The following is a 22,475-nucleotide window of genomic DNA, read 5'->3' as shown; positions in this document are numbered from 1 at the left end:
TCTTCATTCATTTCAAATGGATTTCTAAGCCATTCCAGGTAAAGCCTCTTGGACCCCAAATAGAGTTAAATGTATCCCAGTTCTCCAGAAACTGCTTTGCCTCATCAGTTTTTAACATGGTTTGAAGAATGCATATGTTAGTGTCTTACCACTGTCTTCTATTTTAGACCCAGTCATAATCTACTCTGATTTTTCCTTTTGATTGTAGAATGATGTGAAGAGGGTGCAGTGACCCTTAAGAAAAGTTTTATTTCTTAATGGCTCATGAACTAACCTACTTTTCTTTGATATGGAAGAGAACACAACTGATGGAAATTCTTCTTGTGACCTGGATTTTTGGCAATTCATTACAAATAAGAACTATTGTCCTCCAAAAGAGAGAGTCTCAAGTCTTATTGGGGATCAGATTTTCCCATTATTTCTCATCCAGAAAATATGATTCTTATCTCCTTTCACCTCAGAAGATAACATTATAAAGTACCCTTCTGCTCTGGCTGCTTTTAGATCTCAGTTCCATCTTAGTCCATGTCATTGCTACTCATCATTACAAATTTAACTTGGTCTTCCTGCTTGTGGAGAATTATTTGGTATTGTCCTCATTCACATTATGCAATTATAGATGAAATCACTTGACTAGGCTGAACTGGCACAAGGAATGCCAGGATCGTGAAGTTGGTCTTCTTTGAGGTCAAACCTTTACTTTCCCTATAGTCCTGCTATTTTGTACAGGGATGCACTTGGAGACATTTGCGGGGTTAATGAAGAAAACCAAAGGAGTTGAGGAGAGAAATAGAAGAACACCTTCAGTAACATCTGGGTCCTAACAGTGATGGCTATTCTTAGGTCCTGTCTATGACTTCTCCAACAGAAGTGTCAGGCTACAGGAAGGCTGAGTCTGGCTGCAACCTTGGGAGCTCTGTTTGCAGTTGTTCATTTAGTTCATGTTTATTCTTTGACTTTCACCTGTACCTGTCTCAGACTTGTTTGAAAAAGAAAGAGATTTATGAATTTGATATTCAAAGCTCCATTTCCCCAGAAAAAATGACTTTTCCAGGTACATCCTCAAGTACATGGGTGTTACAGTTTTTTACTCATCTCCAAGGATAATATTTGTTTCATTAATAGTGATAATAATATTATTAATCACAAGGAACTGTCTCAAAATGACTAGTTCCTTTTATCTAGTACCCATCAGAAGTATTTACTATGCTCTCTTAGGGGGCAGATGATTCTACTAGATTAATGGAATAAAATAATGAAGAATAATGAACATATTTTCATCTTGCTCTTACCGAAAGGTTTAATGATTAACAGAGTAATGTGAATTCATTAAAACAACTTTAGAGGATCATACATGTGCTGCGCTTAGGGGTCTCTAGTGTACTTTAGTTCCCTGTGCTATCCCAGGAAGGTTTTTATTTATAAGGTTTTAGTTTTTTGTAATGAGCCTGTAAGAAGATGGAACAACTCCAGGGTCTTTATGGAATTTTATAAAAAATCACTTTCTCCAGCTCTCCCTCTAAGTCTATCCTGAAAAGTCTTTGAACTTCTGAACTTCTATCTCTGTATATGCACCCATACTGCAAGATCTGTTCTTTGTCCTGGAAAACATTGCCTCATTTTAGGTTTACTTTCTAAAGATCAAAGTTGTCAGGGTAATTGGTGACAAAACAGAAGCAGAGTAGAAGTTTTAGCCTCTCCTAGTTTTGATATTCCTGTGGTCTTTATCTCTAGGTCAGTGTAAGTTCCTGCCAAGGTATCCTTTTGCTAAGCCTAAAATTAAGAGTGATCAGTCTGAGTTTGCTGTTGGGACATCTTGGGAATATGAATGCCTTCCTGGGTACATCAAGAGGTCATTCTTTATCACCTGCCTAAAGACCTCCACGTGGTCAGATGCTCAGCAATTCTGTAAACGTGAGTAATCTGTAAAAGAGGCATCTTTGGGTCTATCAGGGTATTTCTATGAGCTAACCTATTATTTTCAAGATAAAAGACCAGCAAATTAGTAAATCATCTTAAATTAAGGGGGTTCCTGGGTTCTCCATGTTTCTTTTGTTCCTAAGAACATTGGGTATGGGGGGTTAAGTCATCACAGCTGGCCAGCCCTGTTTATCCTGTAAGCTCCTAACTTTGTTCTATGGTCTCTACACTGTGTTAGAGTGAGATTAAAAGTTAGTATACAAAGTATACACTGGTGTCACTTCATTCTTATCCCATTCAATTCAAGAAATATTTTTCAGTAACCACTAGGTATGAAACATTAGGCTAGATGATAGGGATGGGGATTCACATAAAAATTAGCTAGTCTCTGCCTTTAAGGAGCTCCTATACTAGCTGTGAAGACTGGATTTTAAATAAATGCTGTAATCTGCTGTAATTTCTTTTATTTATACAGATAAAGTTCTAGGAGACCATAGGGAAGTAAGTAACAAATGCTGTCTTGGAGAACTAGGGAAATCTGAGCACTATGGGCAGAGGAGAGAGCATATTCAAAAGCATAGAGGTACAAAAGAACAAGAAGTCTTAAATAATTATTAAAAAAATAATAATTCAATGTGGCTGGAGTATAAGGTACATGGTGGGGAATAGCAGTTGATTAAATGGCCTGAAGCTTAATTGTGGTGGGCCATGCATTTTTTTTTCCCCAATAAACAATGGCTAGTCACTGTAAGTTTTTAAATTCAGGACGAGGCATGGCCACATTTGTGCTTCTGAAAGATAATGTGTGCGGTGGTATAGAAGATGTACTAGACCAATTGAGACCAAAGTTAGAAAGGTAAATTTTGTTATTCAATGATCCAATCAGAGATTACAGCAATGACTAAATAGTTGGTCTGGAGAGAGATTTCTGGAATCTAGTCACTAAAATTTGGTTACCAGTTGAATGAAGAGCAGTGGGTAGAAGATGAGTTACAGAAAGGAAGTGATGACTATGAGGTTTTTTTAAGCCACAGACTTGGTAAATGATGCCATCAACTGACAGAATATAAAAAGGGGAAATAGAGATTATAAATTATGATTGACCACTGATAATGTTTGCATCTATGCTCATAAATATAGAGTGTATGCTTTAAACAAATAGTGTTCTGAAGTTGACTGATCCTTTGGAAGATAGAAAAAGTTTTGTAAATGTCAAAAATGTCTTTGAGTAAGTGTAAGTAGGCTAGTTGGCAAGTCCAGTCAGGTTGGTATTTAATATAAAATACAGAACATCCCCCAAATCCCAGTCCCAAATTCTGTTTTGTTTTGTTCTCCATTATAGGTAAATCATGTATGAGTCCTGGAGAACTCCTCCATGGCTCTGTCCTCATACCCATGGGTGTCGTGCTTGGGTCAACAATTACATATTCTTGTGATCAAGGGTGAGTTGGCAAGAGACATCTCCAGAATACATGGGTATTAGAACAGTGGTTTCAACCAGAAACCATTAGTTCTTCAAAAGATATCCAAGTAATTGCCACCTACCCTTAAAAATAGATAAGCAAAAAGAGAATTACCACCCTGATTTGATCCAGAGAAAACTCTTCAAGATTATCCACTAGAAGAGAAAGAAATTTGGGCTATTCTTCTTCTGATTTTAAATCTCCAACATTCCTGACCAGAAATTTGGTTTCAGATTGTTGAATTTTTTGTATGAGTCCTTAGTTGATCACCATTACTTGCCATACATGATATTCTATCCTTTGCCATTCTTTCAGTAGAAAAAAAACTAAGCTTTCCTAAAATGTCCATCTAGCTGGGAGATGATCACTCATCTCTTTGTCTTTAGATATCGACTAATTGGTGATTCATCTGCTACATGTATTATCTCAGACAATATTGTAACCTGGGATAAGGACATGCCTTTTTGTGAATGTGAGTAAAATGATTCCTTCATTGCACCTTATGTAATTCCTCTTGTCCCCTTCTAGAGGGAAACTGGTCATTTACACATCAAAATGAACACCCAGGAGCATTACACTTGGTTTGGGTAGTTCTGGCACAGAGCTGTAGTTTCTCTTCTACTGTATCTCCCAATCCCACCACACTTTCCTTTGATTACTGTTCTTTGATGATAAGTTATTTCATAGTGAATAAGTGCTTAAATCTAAAATATGCTATGAGATTACACACTGCCATCTTTATTCTATGCAAAATGTTGGCCATCCTAGGTGTTTCCCATAACAGTTTATCTGTACTTTGGTGTGGAGGGTGGGAGGAATGTTGACCAGATCATAGTTTCTTGACCTTTCATCAGGCCAGTTCCATGAATCGTTCTACCTTGATACTTCCTGTTTAGAATCATCTTTGAGATGAGGATACAGAATTTCAACAACCCGGGTTAATTATTGGCTGAGTTGAAGTTTGGTTTGCAAGAGTGAAGACAAAATTCCCAGAAGGTATAACCTTTAAATGCCTTCTCTTTTTTCCCACCTACCTCTCAAAAGCTATTCCTTGTGAGCCACCGCCAGCCATCTCCAATGGGGACTTTTACAGCAGCAGTAGAGAGGACTTTTTCTATGGAATGGTGGTAACTTATAAGTGCCACGTTGGATCAAATGGAAAAAAGCTGTTTGACCTCCTGGGTGAGAAGTCAATATATTGCACCAGCAAAGACAATCGAGTTGGCATCTGGAGTGGCCCTCCCCCTCAGTGTATTCCTCCAGTCAAATGCCCAATTCCAGAAGTTGAAAATGGAATTATGGAATCTGGATTTGGACATTCATTCTCTTTAAATGATACTGTGATGTTTAGGTGTAAACCTGGCTTTACCATGAAAGGCAGCAACATAGCATGGTGCCAACTAAACAGCAAATGGAATCCTCCACTGCCAAAGTGCTTTAAGGGTGAGTTGTGTTGAAACTTTGGTGATCTAGAAACAAAATGAAACCTTTAGAGAAATAGATATATGGTACTTATGAGAAGAGGAAGGGAAAGATAGCATAGGTAGTTGGGTATGCTGGTTAAAGAATTTTAAAGTAAACTTTGAAAGTAATATCTAAATTTTTAAGAAGTAGGAAATTTACTATATTCTAGGTCAATACAAGATCTGCATTAATGTAGGGCAAATTAGAAGACACTTCAAAAAAAGAAGAAAGAAAGAAAGGAAAGAAAGAGCCAATGATGAGAGATTTTTCTCCAAAACATATCTATGATTCAATTTTATTTAAATGAGGATAAAATAAACTCTCAATCCTATTGGCAATGCCAATGGAGGAAATTGGCTGATGTCAGAATTTGATTAAAAATACGGTAGGCATTATACATTCTCTTACTGAAAAATGTGGCCTTTATGGAATAAGGCTAGAATTAAGACTGGGTCACTTCCCCATTCTCCCTTTCTCCCCTACTCTTATTAAGAAATGTCTAACTTACTAAAAACCTAGCAACACTGGGAGGCCCACAAGGCTCAGGAATGTTATCAACCTGGTTTGGGGATAGCAGGAAGAAAGAGGTACATTTTGATGGTAAAAATCTATTACAATAGATAGGTTCCCTTGGCTACAATATTAGAGAATATCCAAGACTTTTTAGTTCAGTGAAATGGAAAATGATGAGCGGGTGTAACGTTTCCCAGCATAGATCAAGATAGGGAAAGCACATAGTTTCATGGTTCATCATATCTAAAAAGTAATGCCTGTTAGTCCCACTCCACCTCCACCCCAGCCAAAGGAGTCTCTGCCTTACACTTAGGAGTGTTGACATACCACCTTCATCCCACCCCTGCCAACCCCAAGTTGGCTTCAGTTGCAGAAGAGAAAGTTCTTATTTCAGAAATAAAAGGCCTTTGGTCCTGTTCTTTTCTCAGGGTGTCTACCACCTCTACATATCAACCATGGTAGTTATAACATCTTGGATAAGCAATTCTTTCCAATTGGACAGGAAGTGTCCTACAGCTGTGACCCTGGCTACACCCTCATTGGAACTAACCCTATACAGTGTACATCCTTGGGAACCTGGAGTCATGCAGCCCCTGAATGTGAAGGTGCCTAAAGCTTTATTCCATCTTAAGGAAACTCAACTGTTTCCTGACTCTTCATGTGCTAGCCTTGTCTCTTTTTTCCTAGCAAAATCATGCGATGCCATTCCAAACCAACTTCTCAATGGCCGTGTGGTGGCTCCTCCTAATCTTCAGCTTGGGGCAGTGGTTTCATTTGTTTGTGATAAGGGGTGAGTGTGAGGGGAGAGGGCCTGAATTGAGACCTATGACCCATAGCTAAGCAGTGCAAAAAATGATTTCTAAATATAGAAAAATTTTTTTCTCTTTATGATTTTTTTTCTCTTATTTTCTTTACCTTGTATGACTAATAATTCTAATATTAAGCAAACCCTATGATTTTTCTCCAACTCTATGTATTGTGCATGGCCAGAGAGAGCTAGGAATTGTCTTTTCATCATGTGAAAAAGCAAAATTTGGGGTCAGAAATTAAGGCTCCTATTATGAAAAACAATGGGGTTTCAGTAAGAGGGGTTCTTTGGGGTGATCTTAGGTAACAAGGTCTTTGATGTTTTCTTCAGTAGGAACTAGGGTTTTTTTCTTTCTAAATGGTCAAGAGAATTTTGACATTTGGATGCCAAAGAGGAAAGGGCGAATTCAAAAAAGAGAATATGATCATTAGGATTTTTTTTCTCTGTCTTTTCACCTGGTCTGAAGTCATCACATAGCTGAGCGGATTCACAATCTTGGACTTTTTCCTTAAGCCAGAAATGATTTAAAAAAACAATAGAGGCCATTAATACCACATACTTGAGAGAAGTGATTAATTCCATGCAGCTGAAAATTGACTTGTTCTGGTGATGATTTGCTCCCCCTTATTATTTAAGGTACCGATTAAATGGCCAATCTTCTAGTCATTGTGTCTCAGAAGGAATGAGAGTACTCTGGAATAATACGTTTCCTGTCTGTGAATGTGAGTAGAAAACAAAAATAATCAAATAGAGATCTTCTGCCCTAATATTTGGTGTATTCCCATGCATAACATCTTATTCATATGTGTGCTTTGAATATATGTATGCCAGTCTTCTGTATGATCTAGGATGCAGACCAAAACTCAATTCATTGAATTGACTACATATTGTATCAAGTATTCTATATATATAAAAATAAATGCTCTCAACGTTCTCCCTACTGAAACTGAGTAGCACTGATGTGCTGAAATGGTTTGGCTGTGTCTTCTTATACAAGTTCCTCTATGATGAGCAACTCTTGGAGCTCAGTGGAAATCAACCAGAAGTTCTGGATGTTGGCAGTTTTCCCTTTATTCTGAGACTCATTCAGGAAAGATGTGCATATATCAATACAGCTATAACAATATCCTTCATGTGTATTAGGCCAAGTAAATAAAGGCTATGAGGTCATTATTCGAAACCTCTGATCACTTCCTGTGGGCTTTTTCAAAGATGTCCAGCATCAAAGGATAACAAAGGATCTGTAGTGAGGCTGCAGTATCTTCAGTAGTAAGACAAAATGTGTTCTCACCACTTGCAGCCCCAGCTGTATGTTTGAAACCGGCATCGGATAGTTAGTATGTTCCAGGTATCCTACTTGTCATTTTCAGGCACTTTTATCTCACTGGATTCTTCTTGTAACCTTATGAAGTAGCTTGAATTATACTATAGACAAAGAAATTGAGGCTTAGAGAGGGTAAGACTTGCCAGTCACACAGCTATTGAATGACAGCGGGGATTTGAAACCAAGTCTATGGAGCCCAAATTTCATTAGTGTGTGGTGCCTCCCCACATGCGATTAATGAATTATTAAGATTCTTCTTATGTGCTCTTTGCCTTGTGTTTCGCTATGAAAATTGATGAGACTCTAAACTATTCGATAAATTCCGTTTCATTGTTACTGTTTGGTCAGGATGGTGTTTATAGACCAGTTGATTTGTTTGCTGCAGATTGAGAGAAAGGTAAGAACTTAGGAGGTTGGGGATAAGCACGGACTATGAGTAAGAATTAAATTATACAAATTTCTAAGTCTGTTTCTGAAAAAGTGACATGACCTATTTTTGGACCTTTCATCTAAATTTAAATCTTTTCATTGTCAGGATTAGTATGACCCCATATTTCCTTGTTTACTTTTCAGGGATTTCTTGTGACCCTCCTCCTCCTATCAAAAATGGTTGGAATAGTTATTCTTCTGGCCCCATACCTCTTAACACTGTGGTAAGGTACACTTGTTCTGGTGCCTTCCGCCTCATTGGAGAAAGAATCCTTTTTTGTATAAGTAAAGACCAAGTGAAAGGAATCTGGGATAAAGCTGTTCCTGTATGTGAATATTATAATAGAAATTCTCTTTGCCCTGAGCCCATAGTAGCAGGAGGATACAGAGATAAAAGATCTAGACCACCATACAGACACGGTGATTCTGTGACATTTACCTGTAATACCCACTTTACCATGAGAGGAAACAAATCTGTTTGGTGCCAAGCAAATAAAACCTGGGGGCCAACACCACTACCAACCTGTGAGAGTGGTGAGTAAAAACAAACACAAAGCTAAGTGGGGAGGCTGGAAACTTGTATTTCTGTGCAGATCAAGTTTTTATTCTGAAGGAAGAACAGTGTGGATGTGTGAATGGTGGGAGTGGAGGGGAGGGAAAAGGGTGAAAATTATGGTTTCTTGTTTTTCCTTAGTCCTGGAGGGAGATAAATATTCATTCAACAGACATCAATAGAGCAAAAGATAATGGGAAAATGTAACTGAACATACCTGAATGGAATAAGTCTCACAAGGATGGGGGTCAGAGTTGTTTGGGATGTGGAAATTAGATGGTTTTAAACTATATATCTGGGTTACTGTTAAATTGAGAAGAAATGTGGGATCTAATAGCAAAATACACCCAATGGATTTAAAGCTCATCTTTGAATAGCCATTGGGCTATTGTGGCAGAAATGATGCCCTGTGATCTGCAGCCTCAATGAATATTTTTTGAAGTGGTCCACTATTGTCCAAGCCACCTAGGAAGCCATAGCATTTCAGATCACATGACTTTGAAGATAGGGGCCACTCTAAGTTCTTCATTTTCTTATCATTTGGTTTGGTTTATGTTGCTGCTGAAACCTAAAGCTGAATCTCAATTATACAATTACAGGGATTGGCAATACTTGACAAAAATTATACCATCAAAATTAGCTGTTTTCTTAATAAAGAACAGTATTGATCAGTTCTAAATCAATTGAGTTGAAAAGGCTGTCAAATCATTAGAAAAATATGGATCTATCTATAAATACATATATAATCTTGGAGGTAAAGAAGATCTTAAGATAGTCACAAAATGGGGTGACCATGGAAAACAAACCTTTAGAAAGATTTAGATAGATCTGTATGTATTGACATGGAAAAATATAGACAGATTATTAAGCAAAGGCATAGAATAATATGTATTAAGAACACGTACATACACGTACTATGTGTGTATATATGTATCACGTATAGGATCCCCAAAGGTATATTACTAATGTCTGGCAGGATGGCGCCCTAAATAATAACATGCTCCTTTTGGTGCAGAGAATAGGCTCTGGGTAGGTGGAGAGTATGGGTGAAAATGAACTTTTTTGGTAATTGAAATTTTTCACAGTGTAAATGTAATTCATGTAGCTAAAAATAAAAATGTACCATTTGTGGTATAAAATGTATACAGTTAAGCCACACCTGTCTGATCTTTGAAAAGCTGAGTTAAAAATTAATGATGACTGGTTACCATAGATCACATGTCATATATTTGGATCTATGTAAGTCAAAATCTAGATTGTGAAGGATGTATCATCTGATGGCCTTTTTCCTACTGTGTGTGTGTAAAGATTTCCCACAGGAGTGTCCATCACTTCCCACCATCCCCAATGGATCTCACACAGGGGAGAGGGTTGGCCCCTTTGCCCCAGGATTATCTGTGACTTACAGCTGTGAACCTGGTTACTTGCTTGTTGGAGAAAAGACCATTAGATGTTTGTCTTCGGGAAAGTGGAGTGCTGTTATTCCTACATGTAAAGGTACCTACATTTACAACCGATTTTAAGAATTTGGGCTATTCTGGGGCACCCAATTGGCTCAGTCAGGTTAGACTCTTGATTTCAGCTCTGGTCGTGATCTCTCAGGGTCGTGAGATCGAGCCCCGAGTTGGGCTTCATGCTGAGTGTGGTGCCTGCTTGAGATTCTCTCTCTCTCTCTCCCCTCCCCTTGGCCCCTCCCCCCAACTCATACTCTCTCTCTCTCCCCCCCTTGGCCCCTCCCCCCAACTCATACTCTCTCTCTCAAATTAATTAATTAACTAATTAATTAATTAAAAAAAGAATTTGGGCTATCCTGTTATTTGCCACACTTTGCTCATCTTTGGCTTATTTCCTTAGAAGCACAGTGTGAACCTCCAGGACCGTTTCTCAATGGACAGATAAAGGGCCCTCCAAGTCTTCGGGTTGGTGCGACTGTGAACTTTGACTGTAACGAAGGGTGAGTGTTAGGAGGGCCTTGGAGATTTCATTCATTTCGTTTTATGTGTGCATGGTGTGACCAGTGACACCTGCCGAGGGTTCCTCTGTGAGAATCCAGGGAGAGCCTACAGTGAGGCTGGGAGAGAGAATGCTTATGAAAGGGGTTGGTACACGTCAGGTAAGTGAATTTGTCTTGGATTTTAAGTGGAGGCTGTTGCTCTCAACACCCACTGCTCAATAGTCCCAAACGACCCCCCCCTCTGTCTCTAGGTATCGGTTACAAGGCCAACCTTCCAGTCAATGTGTAATTGCTGGACAGCGGGCTTCTTGGACCAGGATGCCAGTATGCAAAGGTAGGTTAGAAAACTGTGGTTTGCAGCTACTTCCCTGGTCCTTGAACAGAACGCTCCATTCGTGGCTTAACTAAAAGCTTTTGGTTCAGTCATTACTATACAGAGATCTCACATAGACATCTGGAAGGGGTATGTTCTTCACTGAAGCATCCTTCAGCTGCCTCCTTCCTCTCTGCTTACTCAAGTGAAACAGGGTTCCTAGGCTCTTCTTTCTCTGAAAGCTCTATAAGCTTGCCAGCCAGGCCGGGCACAGAAAGGGGATTGTATATTCAGCAGAAGAAATCAAAGGGTCAGCCCAGTAGATATACTCAGGAATAAAGTCCTAAATCATACTTAAAATTATATTGCTATAGCTGCCTTGATTGGTATGTTACAGATTCAAATGTCACTGTCCCTGAACCTAAGAGGGGACAGTGGTACAAGGAACATCCGAGGCATTCTTTGTTTGCAGTACAACAGCAATCTTGTCATTTCTCTCTAATTTCTCTAGAAATTGTTTGCCTGCCACCTCCTTCTATTCTCAATGGAAGACACACAGGCAGCTCTTCGGGGAACTCTCCATACGGAAGCACAGTTACTTACACCTGTGACCCAGACCCAGAGAAAGGAGTGAGATACATCCTTACTGGGGAGAAGACTATCCGTTGTATCACCAATAGTCAGAAGATTGGGATCTGGAGTCACCCTGCCCCAAGCTGTGAACTTTCTAGTTCTGCCATTCAGTGTCCACCTCCCCAGATCCTAAGAGGCCAAATATCATCTGGGCAGAAAGAGCAATATTCCTATAATGACACCGTGGTATTTGCTTGCTCATATGGCTTCACCCTGAAGGGCAGCAAGGCAATCCGATGTAATGCCCAAGGCATGTGGGAGCCATCGGCACCAGTCTGTGAAAAGGGTGGGTGTTCCAATATGTTACTGATTCATTTTTTTGAAGTGTTAGAGGATGGGGTTATGGATTTAAGCAGGGCCTTTTCCAGTTTCTAGTCCCCTCAATTCTACTACATATAGTGAATATAAATTATATAGGTTTTCTTAACATCTCTCCCCCGCTGTTATTTCATTTTGTGGAAGTATCCTTGGGGGAAAAGCATTAGGGATCACTAAGTTGCCTCATTCTTTAGGGAAAAAAAATGTTGTTTGTTTCAATACTAATTTTTTTAAGGGAAGTAAGCAAAACCCCTGCCCTAGGGATATATCCCGTTAAACACATAGGAGAGCATTCCTTAAAAAAAGAAGAGACAGGAGAAGAGTTAGAGCCCCGAGTAGGAACTGAACAAAGTCTGCAGCAGCCGAAGTGCAGAAACGAAAAAAGATGAACCACTGATCTAAAAGTACCCAAAACTGAGCTACACATTAATGATAAGTTCTTTGCTTGTTTCTTTCTGTTGTTCATATAAGAAAACTTTTCTTTTCCTTTAGGGTGCCAAGCCCCTCCTACAATTCTCAATGGGCACAAGGAAGATGGACACATGGTCCGCTTTGACCCAGGAACATCCATAAAGTACAGCTGTGACCCGGGCTATGTGCTCGTGGGGAAAGAATCCATACGTTGTACCTCTGAGGGGGTGTGGACCCCCACTGCCCCCGAATGCAAAGGTGCCAGGCTTTGAATATAGATGTTTTATGGTTCTGAGGTTGCCTTGAGCTGATTTCTCATCCAGGTCTCTTTTCTTAGTGGCGGAGTGTGAACCTATAGAAGAGCAAGTCTTTAAGAAACCCCAGGATCAATTTGTTAGACCAGATGTTAACTCTTCTTGCGACGAAGGGTGAGCGAGGGCTGTCTCAGCCTGACCCAGGTCTGGTTTATCAGGGCACACACTACAAGCCCTGTCATCTGTGTTTATCTCAAAGAGCCTTCCTTGTCACCTGTTCGCAGAAGGGTTGATTGCGCTATCGTTGCGTGCGTGGAAACACTGCCTATGCGATGAATGGATGGTGCCGATGCTGTCTACATATTGGTCCCTATTATTTCTTGTCCTAAAAGTGGCGAATCTGCTTTGCGCCAACAGCTTTGCTTAGCTTAGTGGTCACAAGATGAAAAATGACATGGCTCTTTGTCCCTAGGTATCGGTTAGGGGGGAGTGTTTATCAGAAGTGCCAAGGTGCGATTCCTTGGTTTATGGAGACTCGTCTTTGTGAAGGTGAGTAGCGAAAATGATGGAGGACCTGAAACGGCGTGAGATGTACCCATTTCCTGGGAGATTTCTGTTTGAGGCCATGTTATGGGAATCCTAATATTAGATTCTGTTCGATTAACTTTGTCAACAGTTCTAGTTGCACAGTTTTGCTGTCTTTCTGCTGTCACCTCTTTCTACTTCATAGCATGCCAATCAATTTAAATGTATTCACTTTCTGATTCTCTTTTGTGATTTAACAGTTTAAGGATAATGAGGATAGTGAGTATATGAGCAACCATCCTTAATTTGGGGAACGCTATAGTTTAGTGGAGAGAGAGGGGATTGGTGTGGGATCTGTTTCTATTGCTTCATTTGAGCTGGGGCAATTTTACGTAACTCCTTGGAAATTCCAGCCTCTTATCTGGAAACTTAAACTGAGACTCCAGACTTCAAAGTTATTAAAATTAAATGGTACTATCCCTACTTTGTAGATGAGAAAATCACCTGTCAAAAGTAGATGCTCTATTGACAGCGATTCTTGGCTAACCTATCCTATCACCTCAGCACAAAGATGATACTCAAAAAAGCTTAATTCTACCCACCCCCATGCCTTTTATTCACTTATTGGTTCCTTTAAAAAACAATGATTTTAACTACCAATTTACTACTAGACTTCACTGCCTCACAATATGATACTGATGAACATGTTCACTTTTAACAAAGATTTCCATTAGAAAAATCTTTGCTAGGATATCTGTTTAAATCGAGTTTTACATACATAAGGAGCTTTGATGTTAACTCTTATCATCAAAATTCATCCATATCTTCCAGGAAACCTGATAACAACAGGTTCATAACCAGCTTCATTTCTCTTCTTTGGTGTCTTCATTTCTCTTCTTTGGTGTAGCTTCGTCTTCTCTTCTTTGGTGTCTCTTCATTTTCTCTTCTTTGGTGTCTAATACTGGAGCAAAATTCTACAGTAAATTCTCATCTCTCCAGAAATCATCTGCCCACCACCTCCTGCCATCTACAATGGGAAACACACAGGGAGTTCCTCAGGAGATATTCTATATGGAACCACGGTCACTTACACATGCAACCCTGGACCAGAGAGCGGAGTGGAATTCAACCTCATTGGGGAGAGCACCATCCGTTGTATAAGCAATGACCAAGAGAGGGGCACCTGGAGTGGGCCTGCCCCTGTCTGTAAACTTTTCCTCCCTGCTGTTCAGTGTCCACCTGCCCAGGTTGCAAATGGATACAAGATATCTGGCAAGGATGCCCCATATTTCTACAATGACAGTGTGACATTCAAGTGTAATCATGGATTTATTTTGAAGGGCAGCCATCAGATTCGTTGCAAAGCCGATAGCACCTGGGATCCTGAAATACCAGTTTGTGAAAAAGGTAAAGACCCAATGGGGGAAAATGAGGTATTTACTTATTTATTCTTGTTTATTAGCTCCAACCCAAAACTAGAGTTGTAGAAAAAGGCAAAGGTGCACAGATTACTATCCCATTTCTTCATTCTGTGATGGAATGTCCTATGTGTTTTTATGTGTTCTTCACGTAAATGCCCCCTTGGATCTGGGATATATTCAGGGTAGATAATGAGAGGAACTTTTTATTTTTTTTCAAGTTTTTATTTAAATTCCACTTAGTTAACATACAGTGTAATATTAGTTTTAGGTGTAGAATTTAGTGATTCAACATTTCCATACAACACCCAATGCTCATCACAAGTGCCCTTCTTAAACCCCATCACGGATTTCACCCATCCCCCACCCACCTCTCCTCTGGCAACCATCAGTTTGTTCTCTATAGTTAAAAGTCTGTTTCTTGGTTTTCGAGAGGACCTTTTTAAAGGTGCCTGGTTCCTGCAAAAGAGCAGAAAACATTTGGTAATTACAGCTTCATAATTTTTGGCTTAAAAGTTTCAGATTGTCTGCTGTCAAATGTTGTATACTTAATGTTCTTGAGTATATATTTCTTTTTTTCTTGTTGGTATTTATGTGGGGAGTTTTCTCTTCAGGCTGCCAGCCACCTTTTGGGCTCCATCATGGTCAGCATACGGGTGGAAATAGGGTCCTCTTTGTCTCTGGGATGACTGTAGACTACACCTGTGACCCTGGCTACTTGCTTGTGGGAAACAAATCCATTCACTGTATGCCTTCAGGAAATTGGAGTCCTTCTCCCCCTCGGTGTGAAGGTACTTTCAGTTGCAGAGTTGTTTTTCTCTGTGATATCAGGCATGCATAAATAATTCAAACTTTGCTCTTCTAGAAGCACCATGTCAACCTGTGAGAGATTTTCAAGAGCCTCCCATTCATTCACATGTGATACCAGTCAATACATCCTGTCAAGATGGGTGAGTATGAGATGGTCCATTCTGAAAAGGGGTCTCCACCTCATTTTGTGCATTAATTCTGTCCTCAGCTTGTCTTAGTGACTCCCTCTAGAGGTCTCTCATTGTCACACTCACAGGGAATGTGAGGTTCCAAAGGTCTAACTAACATCTCTCTGACTTTTCAGTCCTTACTTGACATGGAAATGACTTTGCTGTGGAAAACTCTATGTCTGAAGTAGTTTTCTTACTTGGAGGGCCAAGAGTTTTAGCTCCTTGTCTGCCAAAGCTCTTATTTAGAAGTGCCCCTGTATCTGTGGTTTGAGGAAGCTAGGTTGCAGAGATGTGATACTGGCAAGAGGAAATGCATTACAATCTCTCTCTAGGTACCGGTTGACAGGACATACTTATCAGAAGTGTCAAGATGCTGAGAATAGGGTTTGGTTCCAAAAGATTCCACTTTGTAAAGGTAAGTTAGAAAAAAAAAAAACTGTCATTGGGGTAGTAAGGGGTTAGAGAGGGAAGGCCACTGAAGAACTAGCCTTATAACTACCTCAATAGTCTATGTGTTCTGTCTCATTGTACATAAGACAAATCTTTCCGTGTTTGGTCAGCGCTGGCATTGGGGAAAAAAGTGGTCAAGTAGGAACTGAGTATTTGCTATATATCTGCTCAAGATTTAAGAAAAAAACCATATATATGGCCTTTATTTCTAGTTTATGGGAACATAGCTATATTTATTCCTCTCATAATACTTTGTTTTCTGAATTTTTTTGGAACGAGTATGTATTACTCACATAGAGAATTTAATAATGCTGTTTTAAAGGAAGCATCACCTGGGTTCTAAAGATCTAAATTCTTGTATGGTTACGTGCAGTACGAGCAGTTGCCTAGTTTCCTTTGTGCCTGACTGAAGACTGTCCACCTTGGTGTGCTAGCTGAAGCAGAATTTCCTAAATCTCTTCTGCAGTAATTCACTGTCAGCCTCCACCCATGATTGACCATGGAAGGCCCAGGGGCGTGATGGCAGGACCCTTCCGATATGGAAATGAAGTTTCTTATGAATGTGACCAAGGATTCTCTCTTCTGGGAGAGAAAAATATACGATGCATAAGTGATTCTGAAGGACATGGATCTTGGACTGGACCTTCCCCAAAGTGCTTAAAATCTCCACCTGTGATTCACTGCCCTAGCCCAGAAGTCAAACATGGGTACAAGCTCAACAAAACTCGTTCCTCATATTCCCACAATGACACAGTGTATGTCGCCTGCAATCCTGGCTTCATCATGAACGGCAGTCACGTGATTAGGTGTCATACCAATAACAAATGGGTGCCAGGTGTACCAACTTGTATCAAAAAGGGTAAGATATTTTAAGGAATAAGGGATGGGGTGTTGCCCAGAATGAAGAAAAAGGGCTTTGAAATTGCACTGACCATTCAAACTACAGAAAAGCATGTAAAAGTGACGGCAATCACATTGTTTTACAAGATACCTGCCTTGTCTTCTCATCTGATTTTTTTTATCCCTTCCCTTTCTAGGTGTGCTGAGCAAAAGTACATGAGAAGATAATGGTTAACTGCCAAACTGATGGAGTCTCTAAAATTTATTCTTTTTACTAATTTATAACTTAAAAAAAACACACATACTTTTTGGGAGGGCAAGTGTTTGGCAATAATATTGCTTGATAATTTGATATTTAAGGCTGTGAAACCAGCCAGAAAGAGAACTTTGGGTTTGTGGAGATGAATGTTGCCCTTCAAACCCATCAAATTGTCTTTCTTGTCATTATAGTTATCATTCAGCAGTTTTATTCCTGTCAGTAACTATCTACAACAGAGGCTGCCAGTCGGTGCCCCAAGAACTGAATTCAGCTCACCAGAATGGTTTTCTTTGGCTAGCACAGTAGTCTCATCCTAAGTGAAACCCATCTGCACAGCCCAAGATAAACAGTGAATGTGTAATACAGTGAGGACCCCCTTTGCTTTCCTGAAAGACACCTGTATCTTGAACCAGGTGGTGGCTGCCATTTTTAGGACAGATGCTCTCTGATTTGTCATATCTGGTGGCTTCACTTCCTGGTTCCAGAAGGCATTGGAGTGTAAGACCCTTAAACTATAGCCCCTTCGCTATTTAAAGGGAAAAGAAAATACTATTACCTGATAGATTACAACCGTGGGCCACGACCATTGATGTTTCATTATGCTACTTTTGACATTTCTTCAGATCTCATATGATATATGTAGGCAATGCAAATTTCTGTCCAGTGCTACTTGGTTTAGGTGGAATGAGTATTTCTTGATACCAATTAGTTGCCTTGTTCCCTACCTTCTTTCAGTATTGCTGTCACCCACAGATAGTGTTGGCTATATGTTCCTTTGTGTTAAATTAAAGATCCTTTTTTATTGGTGTCTAAGCTTCCTTAGGATGTCAACCTCCGCTTAAGATACCCAACGGGAATCATACCAGTGGAGATATAGTTCGATTTTCTCCTGGAATGTCAATCCTGTACAGATGTGACCAAGGCTACCTGCTTGTGGGAGAAGCACTCCTTCTTTGCACACATGAGGGAACCTGGAGCCAATCTGCCCCTTATTGTCAAGGTGTGGTGTCTATTATTCTCCTGTTTTTTTATTCAAATGTCTCTGAAATAGATATTCAGTTAGGTATTTCAACTTAAAATAACCAAATAAATGCATTAATTGGCTCATTTAATTAAATGCATTTCATTGGATTGATTCAATTGGATGAATACATTAATTAGTCTAAATACCACAAAATTTAAAAAAAATGACTTAGGGTGTAGCTTATCTGAGGAGTGATCACTTATGTAGCCCTTTAAATATAGAAAATTGAAGTACTTATACCAATTAAACAACTAAAGTGCAGGTTGAATTAACCTGTGGTTGTAGTTATGATAAGTGTGCATTTGACAAAATACTGATAAAAAGCACAACGATCTTGTCAGTATATTTCCTCTAAGTGGTGGTGGAATTATGGGTATATTTTTTTATAAAAGCTTCAGAATTTCATTTTCATTAACATAAACAATGCATATGAAATAGGAAGAGTGAGTTAATATCTAATATTTATCAAGCACTTTTTACTAAATGCCAGAAACTGCACACAACATCTTACGTGCGTTATCTCATTAATCTTCCTGAGAACCAGATGAAGTTCGTGCCATTATTATTCCTATATGACAGATGAGGTCTCGATAGAGTGGAGAGATCTGTAACTGACCCAAAGTCACACAGCTGGGGAGTCCTAGAGTCATGATTCAAATCCCAAACCTCCTGCTATTGCTCCCTGTGGTGTGAGATGAAAGGAGAAATGAGGAAGTATGTTCTGTATGGACAATTATAGAGTAACAGTGGAACAGATGAAACAGTCATTAAGAATTCTTTTTTTTTTTTTAAAGATTTTATTTATTTATTTGAGAGAGCGAGAATGAGAGAGAGTACATGAGAGGGGGGAGGGTCAGAGGGAGAAGCAGGCTCCTCGCTGAGCAGGGAGCCCGATGCGGGACTCAATCCCGGGACTCCAGGATCATGACCTGAGCCGAAGGCAGTCGCCTAACCAACTGAGCCACCCAGGCGCCCAGTCATTAAGAATTCTTAATATCACCCATTCAGCCTTTACCATTTCTCAAAGAGGCCATTAAAATTATCCAACACTATTAGTTTAGAAACTAAAGCTCAAAGAAGGAAAATAATCTGGCTTAAATTACCTAGAGGTAATTGAGATGGATGGTTGACACAGAAAAACTCTGCCTAAGATGTTCTTTTGTGTTCTCACAGTGAGGCTTTCTTTACTGAGAATGAACCGAGTTGGTTTCATAAACCTTTCCATTCAGGGCAGTATCTACTTCCTTGAGAAAAGGCTAAAGTATGATCCAGCTTCAATGAGCTTTCTTTCATTTCAGAGGTAAACTGTAGCTCCCCAGAGTATATGAATGGAATCCAGAAGGGGCTAGAGCCTGGGAAAATGTATCAGTATGGTGCCATCGTCACTTTGGAGTGTGAAGAGGGGTATACCCTGGAAGGCAGTCCCCAGAGCCAGTGTCAGGATGATCAGGGATGGAACCCGCCCCTGGCTGTCTGCAAATCACCAGGTAACAGCAAAAGGCTACCGTGCTCATACTTGTCTCACTGGAGAGAAGAAGAGTGAGGAGTATCCATCAATGTTAGGGACTTCTAGGTTTTAAATTGATGTGGGTCTGTGACCAGTGCTACAGTAACAGATGAATTTGAAGTTAGTGGTCTATTCTAGAAAAAGCAGAACTTTCTGAGGATGAGGGAAGTAAAGAAGAAAATAAAGGGAGAGGAGTACCAACCTACAAGATGCAGAACTAACAACCTTACATTTTGAAAGGAGCTGTTACTGAGATTTCTCTTGCTGAATCTTGGTTTATAAGTACTTAACCAATTTGACAGGGACCTCCAAAAAATATGTTGAACAACATGTTGTAACAGTTACTACTTGCATTCTAACCTGAGAAATCTCTGATTACAAAGTTGAGTATATTGGCTTTTCTCATTCGTGAACTACCCCAACTTACTGTGTTATTTTTTTAAACATCCAGTGAATTGTTACATAAAAAATGAAGGAAGAGTGCATACAATGCAGGGTCCCAATACATCTTTTTAAGTAGATTTTGAGAGAAAGGAGCTGAGTGTTATCTTTGGGGATATTACCACGGGACTTTGGGCTGCACTGAAGTATGCAACTAGACTAATATTTTTGTGATTTTGTACTCTCCTTAGCTTCACTTGCTCCTCTTCTTAGTGGTAAGTTTTCTTAAATATTTGAATTAAATTTCTAATGATGTTTTATAAAATATATATATATATATCGAATTTGAGGCCCTATATCCTGCCTGTTATTTTTGTTTTTCACTTGAACTCCTAGGAAATTATCCTTTTTGGTGTCTTAAAGCTCTTTTAATACATACTTCATATTACAAACTGACACTTTTGGATAGAGTTGAATAAATAATTTAAAAAGCCAACTATTCCCAGTTTTTCAATTGAAAGTTGAGTTTATATTAACTTTTGATCTTTTGCATGATTTGGTACTATCAAACAGGCTGACTTATTCTGCAACAGCAAAATATATTTTCCAACTGAGAATTAAATGTTGTTATGCCAAGTCGTGGGATCCTTGTGTCCTGAGCTCCTAATATCACCCCAGTAACAAGAATATTATTAATAAAATTGAAAGAAACAGAAAAGCTCAACAGAAACTTGACTGGAGCCCTGTGGTCAAATGCTTGGTGCTTTAGATTAAAGGTGGACTGGATTGAATCAGAAAAAAAATTAAGCCCAAGTATGATTATTTAGGAACGTAACATTTTATGGCTAACAAAGGATAAGTATAAAGTCCCATAACAATTTCCCCACCACTAGGAACAGCCCCACAATTACTTCAAAACAATATAGGTCACAATTGTCTGGCATTTGATACTTGCTGTTTTGTTTTCTAGGTCTTTCTGCAGGTTCAGTACTTCTTGTATTCTTGATTGGTGTCACCTTATGCACAATATTAAAACACAGAGAACGGTAAGTTCAATGCATCCTTGACCAAAGGGTACAAAAGGTTTTGGCTTCTTGCCTGAAACTAAACTCAGAAGCACGAGTCATATGACATGAACATTGTAGTGTGGAGTAAGACATCTTGTGCCATATAGAAGGAAGCCCTCTCTGTGAGAACTTAAAAAATATCAAGCACAGGGGCGCCTGGGTGGCTCAGTCGTTAAGGGTCTGCCTTCAGCTCAGGTCATGATCCCAGGGTCCTGGGATCGAGTCCCACATCGGGCTCCCTGCTCGGCAGGAAGCCTGCTTCTCCCTCTCCCACTCCCCCTGCTTGTGTTCCTGCTCTCGCTGTCTCTCTCTCTGTCAAATAAATAAAATCTTTTAAAAAAAAAATATCAAGCACTTATTTTATTTGAATGATGTTTATTCAGATGATATATATTAAAAAATCTAGAAAATTAAAATTTTAAAAATCCCAGTGGTAACAACTGCAGATATTTTGGTATATTCTTATCTGATCTTATATTCTTTCTCTTTTTCTCTTTTTAACTGAAATTTTGACATGATAGTCCCCTGCTTTAATTTTTTTAATTTGGCTTTTGTCTCTTGTGTCTTTATATTATGTTTTCTTTTTAATTATGTAATAGTATATTTTTCTATGTATTTCTGTATTATGGAAATTTTAGGTTGCTTCCACATTTATTTTGATAATAAATGAAGATACAAGAGACATCTTTGAATAAACCTTTTTCCACATTTACTTATTTCTGTAGCATAAATGTCTAGAATTACTAAGGGTAAGAGTATAAACATTTAAGATGCCTAATCAATATTGCCAAATGACTTTCCAGAAAGTGTGTTCTAACTTGACCATATGTCAAATAATTAATATATTTTGGTATGTTGTGTTTCTGGACTTCTTTTCCTGCTATATTGATTTGCCCTCCCATCACAAATTACTTTGTGTTTAATTAATATAGCTTTCTACTATTATATGGTAGGTCAAGAATTCCTTTGCTATAATTTTTTAGGATTTTCCTCTCTATTCTCTTCTGTTTGTTCTTACCAGGTGATTTTTAGATCATTTGGCATCTCCAAAAAACATATGTTGAGACTGCATTTAAGCCTATAGATTAGTCTGTGAGAAACTGACATCTTTTCTGTAATGTGTTCCCATTCAGAAACATCCAAGGCCTTTCTATTTGTTGAAGTAATCTTTTCTCTCACTTGGTTGTTGTTTTCATGACTACTTAAGTATATTGCTAGGTTTCTATGTTTTGTTATGTTTTATTCAGAAATAAGATATACTTTTCTTTTTTAACATTAATTTTTTTAAATTATTTATTTATTTATTTGACAGAGAGAGAGAGCGCACAAGCAGGGGGAGGGGCAGAGGGAGAGGGAGAAGCAAGCTCCTCGCTGAGCAGGGAGCCTGACACATGGCTCGATCCCAGGATCCCGGGATTATGACCCAAGCTGAAGGCAGACACTTAATGACTGAGCCACCCAGGAGCCCCTAACATTAATTTTCTAAGTATTTTAATCTATAGGGGCGCCTGGGTGGCTCAGTCGCTAAGCATCTGCCTTCGGCTCAGGTCATGATCCCAGGGTCCTGGGATCGAGTCCCACATTGGGCTCCCTGCCCTGCGGGAAGCATGCTTCTCCCTCTCCCACTCCCCCTACTTGTGTTCCCTCTCTCGCTGTGTCTCTCTCTG

The 22,475-nt window shown here is 39.3% G+C and overlaps 1 protein-coding gene across 9 annotated transcripts in view; it reads left to right on the top strand.

Moving 5' to 3' along the window:
- Positions 1-22,475, top strand: part of CR2 (complement C3d receptor 2) — a 436,172-nt gene that overhangs the window by 5,656 nt on the left and 408,041 nt on the right. For 2 of the 9 annotated variants that reach the window (XM_081824898.1, XM_081824902.1), the window contains exons 2-25: positions 1,735-1,914; positions 3,263-3,362; positions 3,770-3,855; positions 4,428-4,826; positions 5,789-5,965; positions 6,048-6,150; positions 6,805-6,890; positions 8,066-8,455; positions 9,783-9,971; positions 10,329-10,428; positions 10,680-10,762; positions 11,253-11,660; positions 12,185-12,361; positions 12,441-12,531; positions 12,830-12,906; positions 13,882-14,289; positions 14,915-15,091; positions 15,166-15,250; positions 15,613-15,695; positions 16,197-16,589; positions 17,644-17,829; positions 19,152-19,340; positions 19,993-20,016; positions 20,712-20,787. In XM_081824898.1, the coding sequence (XP_081681024.1) occupies positions 1,735-1,914; positions 3,263-3,362; positions 3,770-3,855; positions 4,428-4,826; positions 5,789-5,965; positions 6,048-6,150; positions 6,805-6,890; positions 8,066-8,455; positions 9,783-9,971; positions 10,329-10,428; positions 10,680-10,762; positions 11,253-11,660; positions 12,185-12,361; positions 12,441-12,531; positions 12,830-12,906; positions 13,882-14,289; positions 14,915-15,091; positions 15,166-15,250; positions 15,613-15,695; positions 16,197-16,589; positions 17,644-17,829; positions 19,152-19,340; positions 19,993-20,016; positions 20,712-20,787 (4,267 nt within the window). Of the gene's footprint in view, positions 1-1,478; positions 1,915-3,262; positions 3,363-3,769; positions 3,856-4,279; positions 4,827-5,788; positions 5,966-6,047; positions 6,151-6,804; positions 6,891-8,065; positions 8,456-9,782; positions 9,972-10,328; positions 10,429-10,679; positions 10,763-11,252; positions 11,661-12,184; positions 12,362-12,440; positions 12,532-12,829; positions 12,907-13,881; positions 14,290-14,914; positions 15,092-15,165; positions 15,251-15,612; positions 15,696-16,196; positions 16,590-16,767; positions 17,830-19,151; positions 19,341-19,992; positions 20,017-20,711; positions 20,788-22,475 lie in introns of those variants that run through there. The other 7 variants (XM_081824906.1, XM_081824899.1, XM_081824901.1 and 4 more) reach the window with 7 other exon arrangements.

Source organism: Leptonychotes weddellii, chromosome 6 (assembly GCF_054177405.1).
Source record: "Leptonychotes weddellii isolate Sample4059 chromosome 6, ASM5417740v2, whole genome shotgun sequence".
In the NCBI taxonomy this organism is placed as follows: Eukaryota; Metazoa; Chordata; class Mammalia; order Carnivora; family Phocidae; genus Leptonychotes; species Leptonychotes weddellii.
Note: the sequence above shows the minus strand (reverse complement) of the source record. Positions and strands in the feature narration are given on the sequence as shown.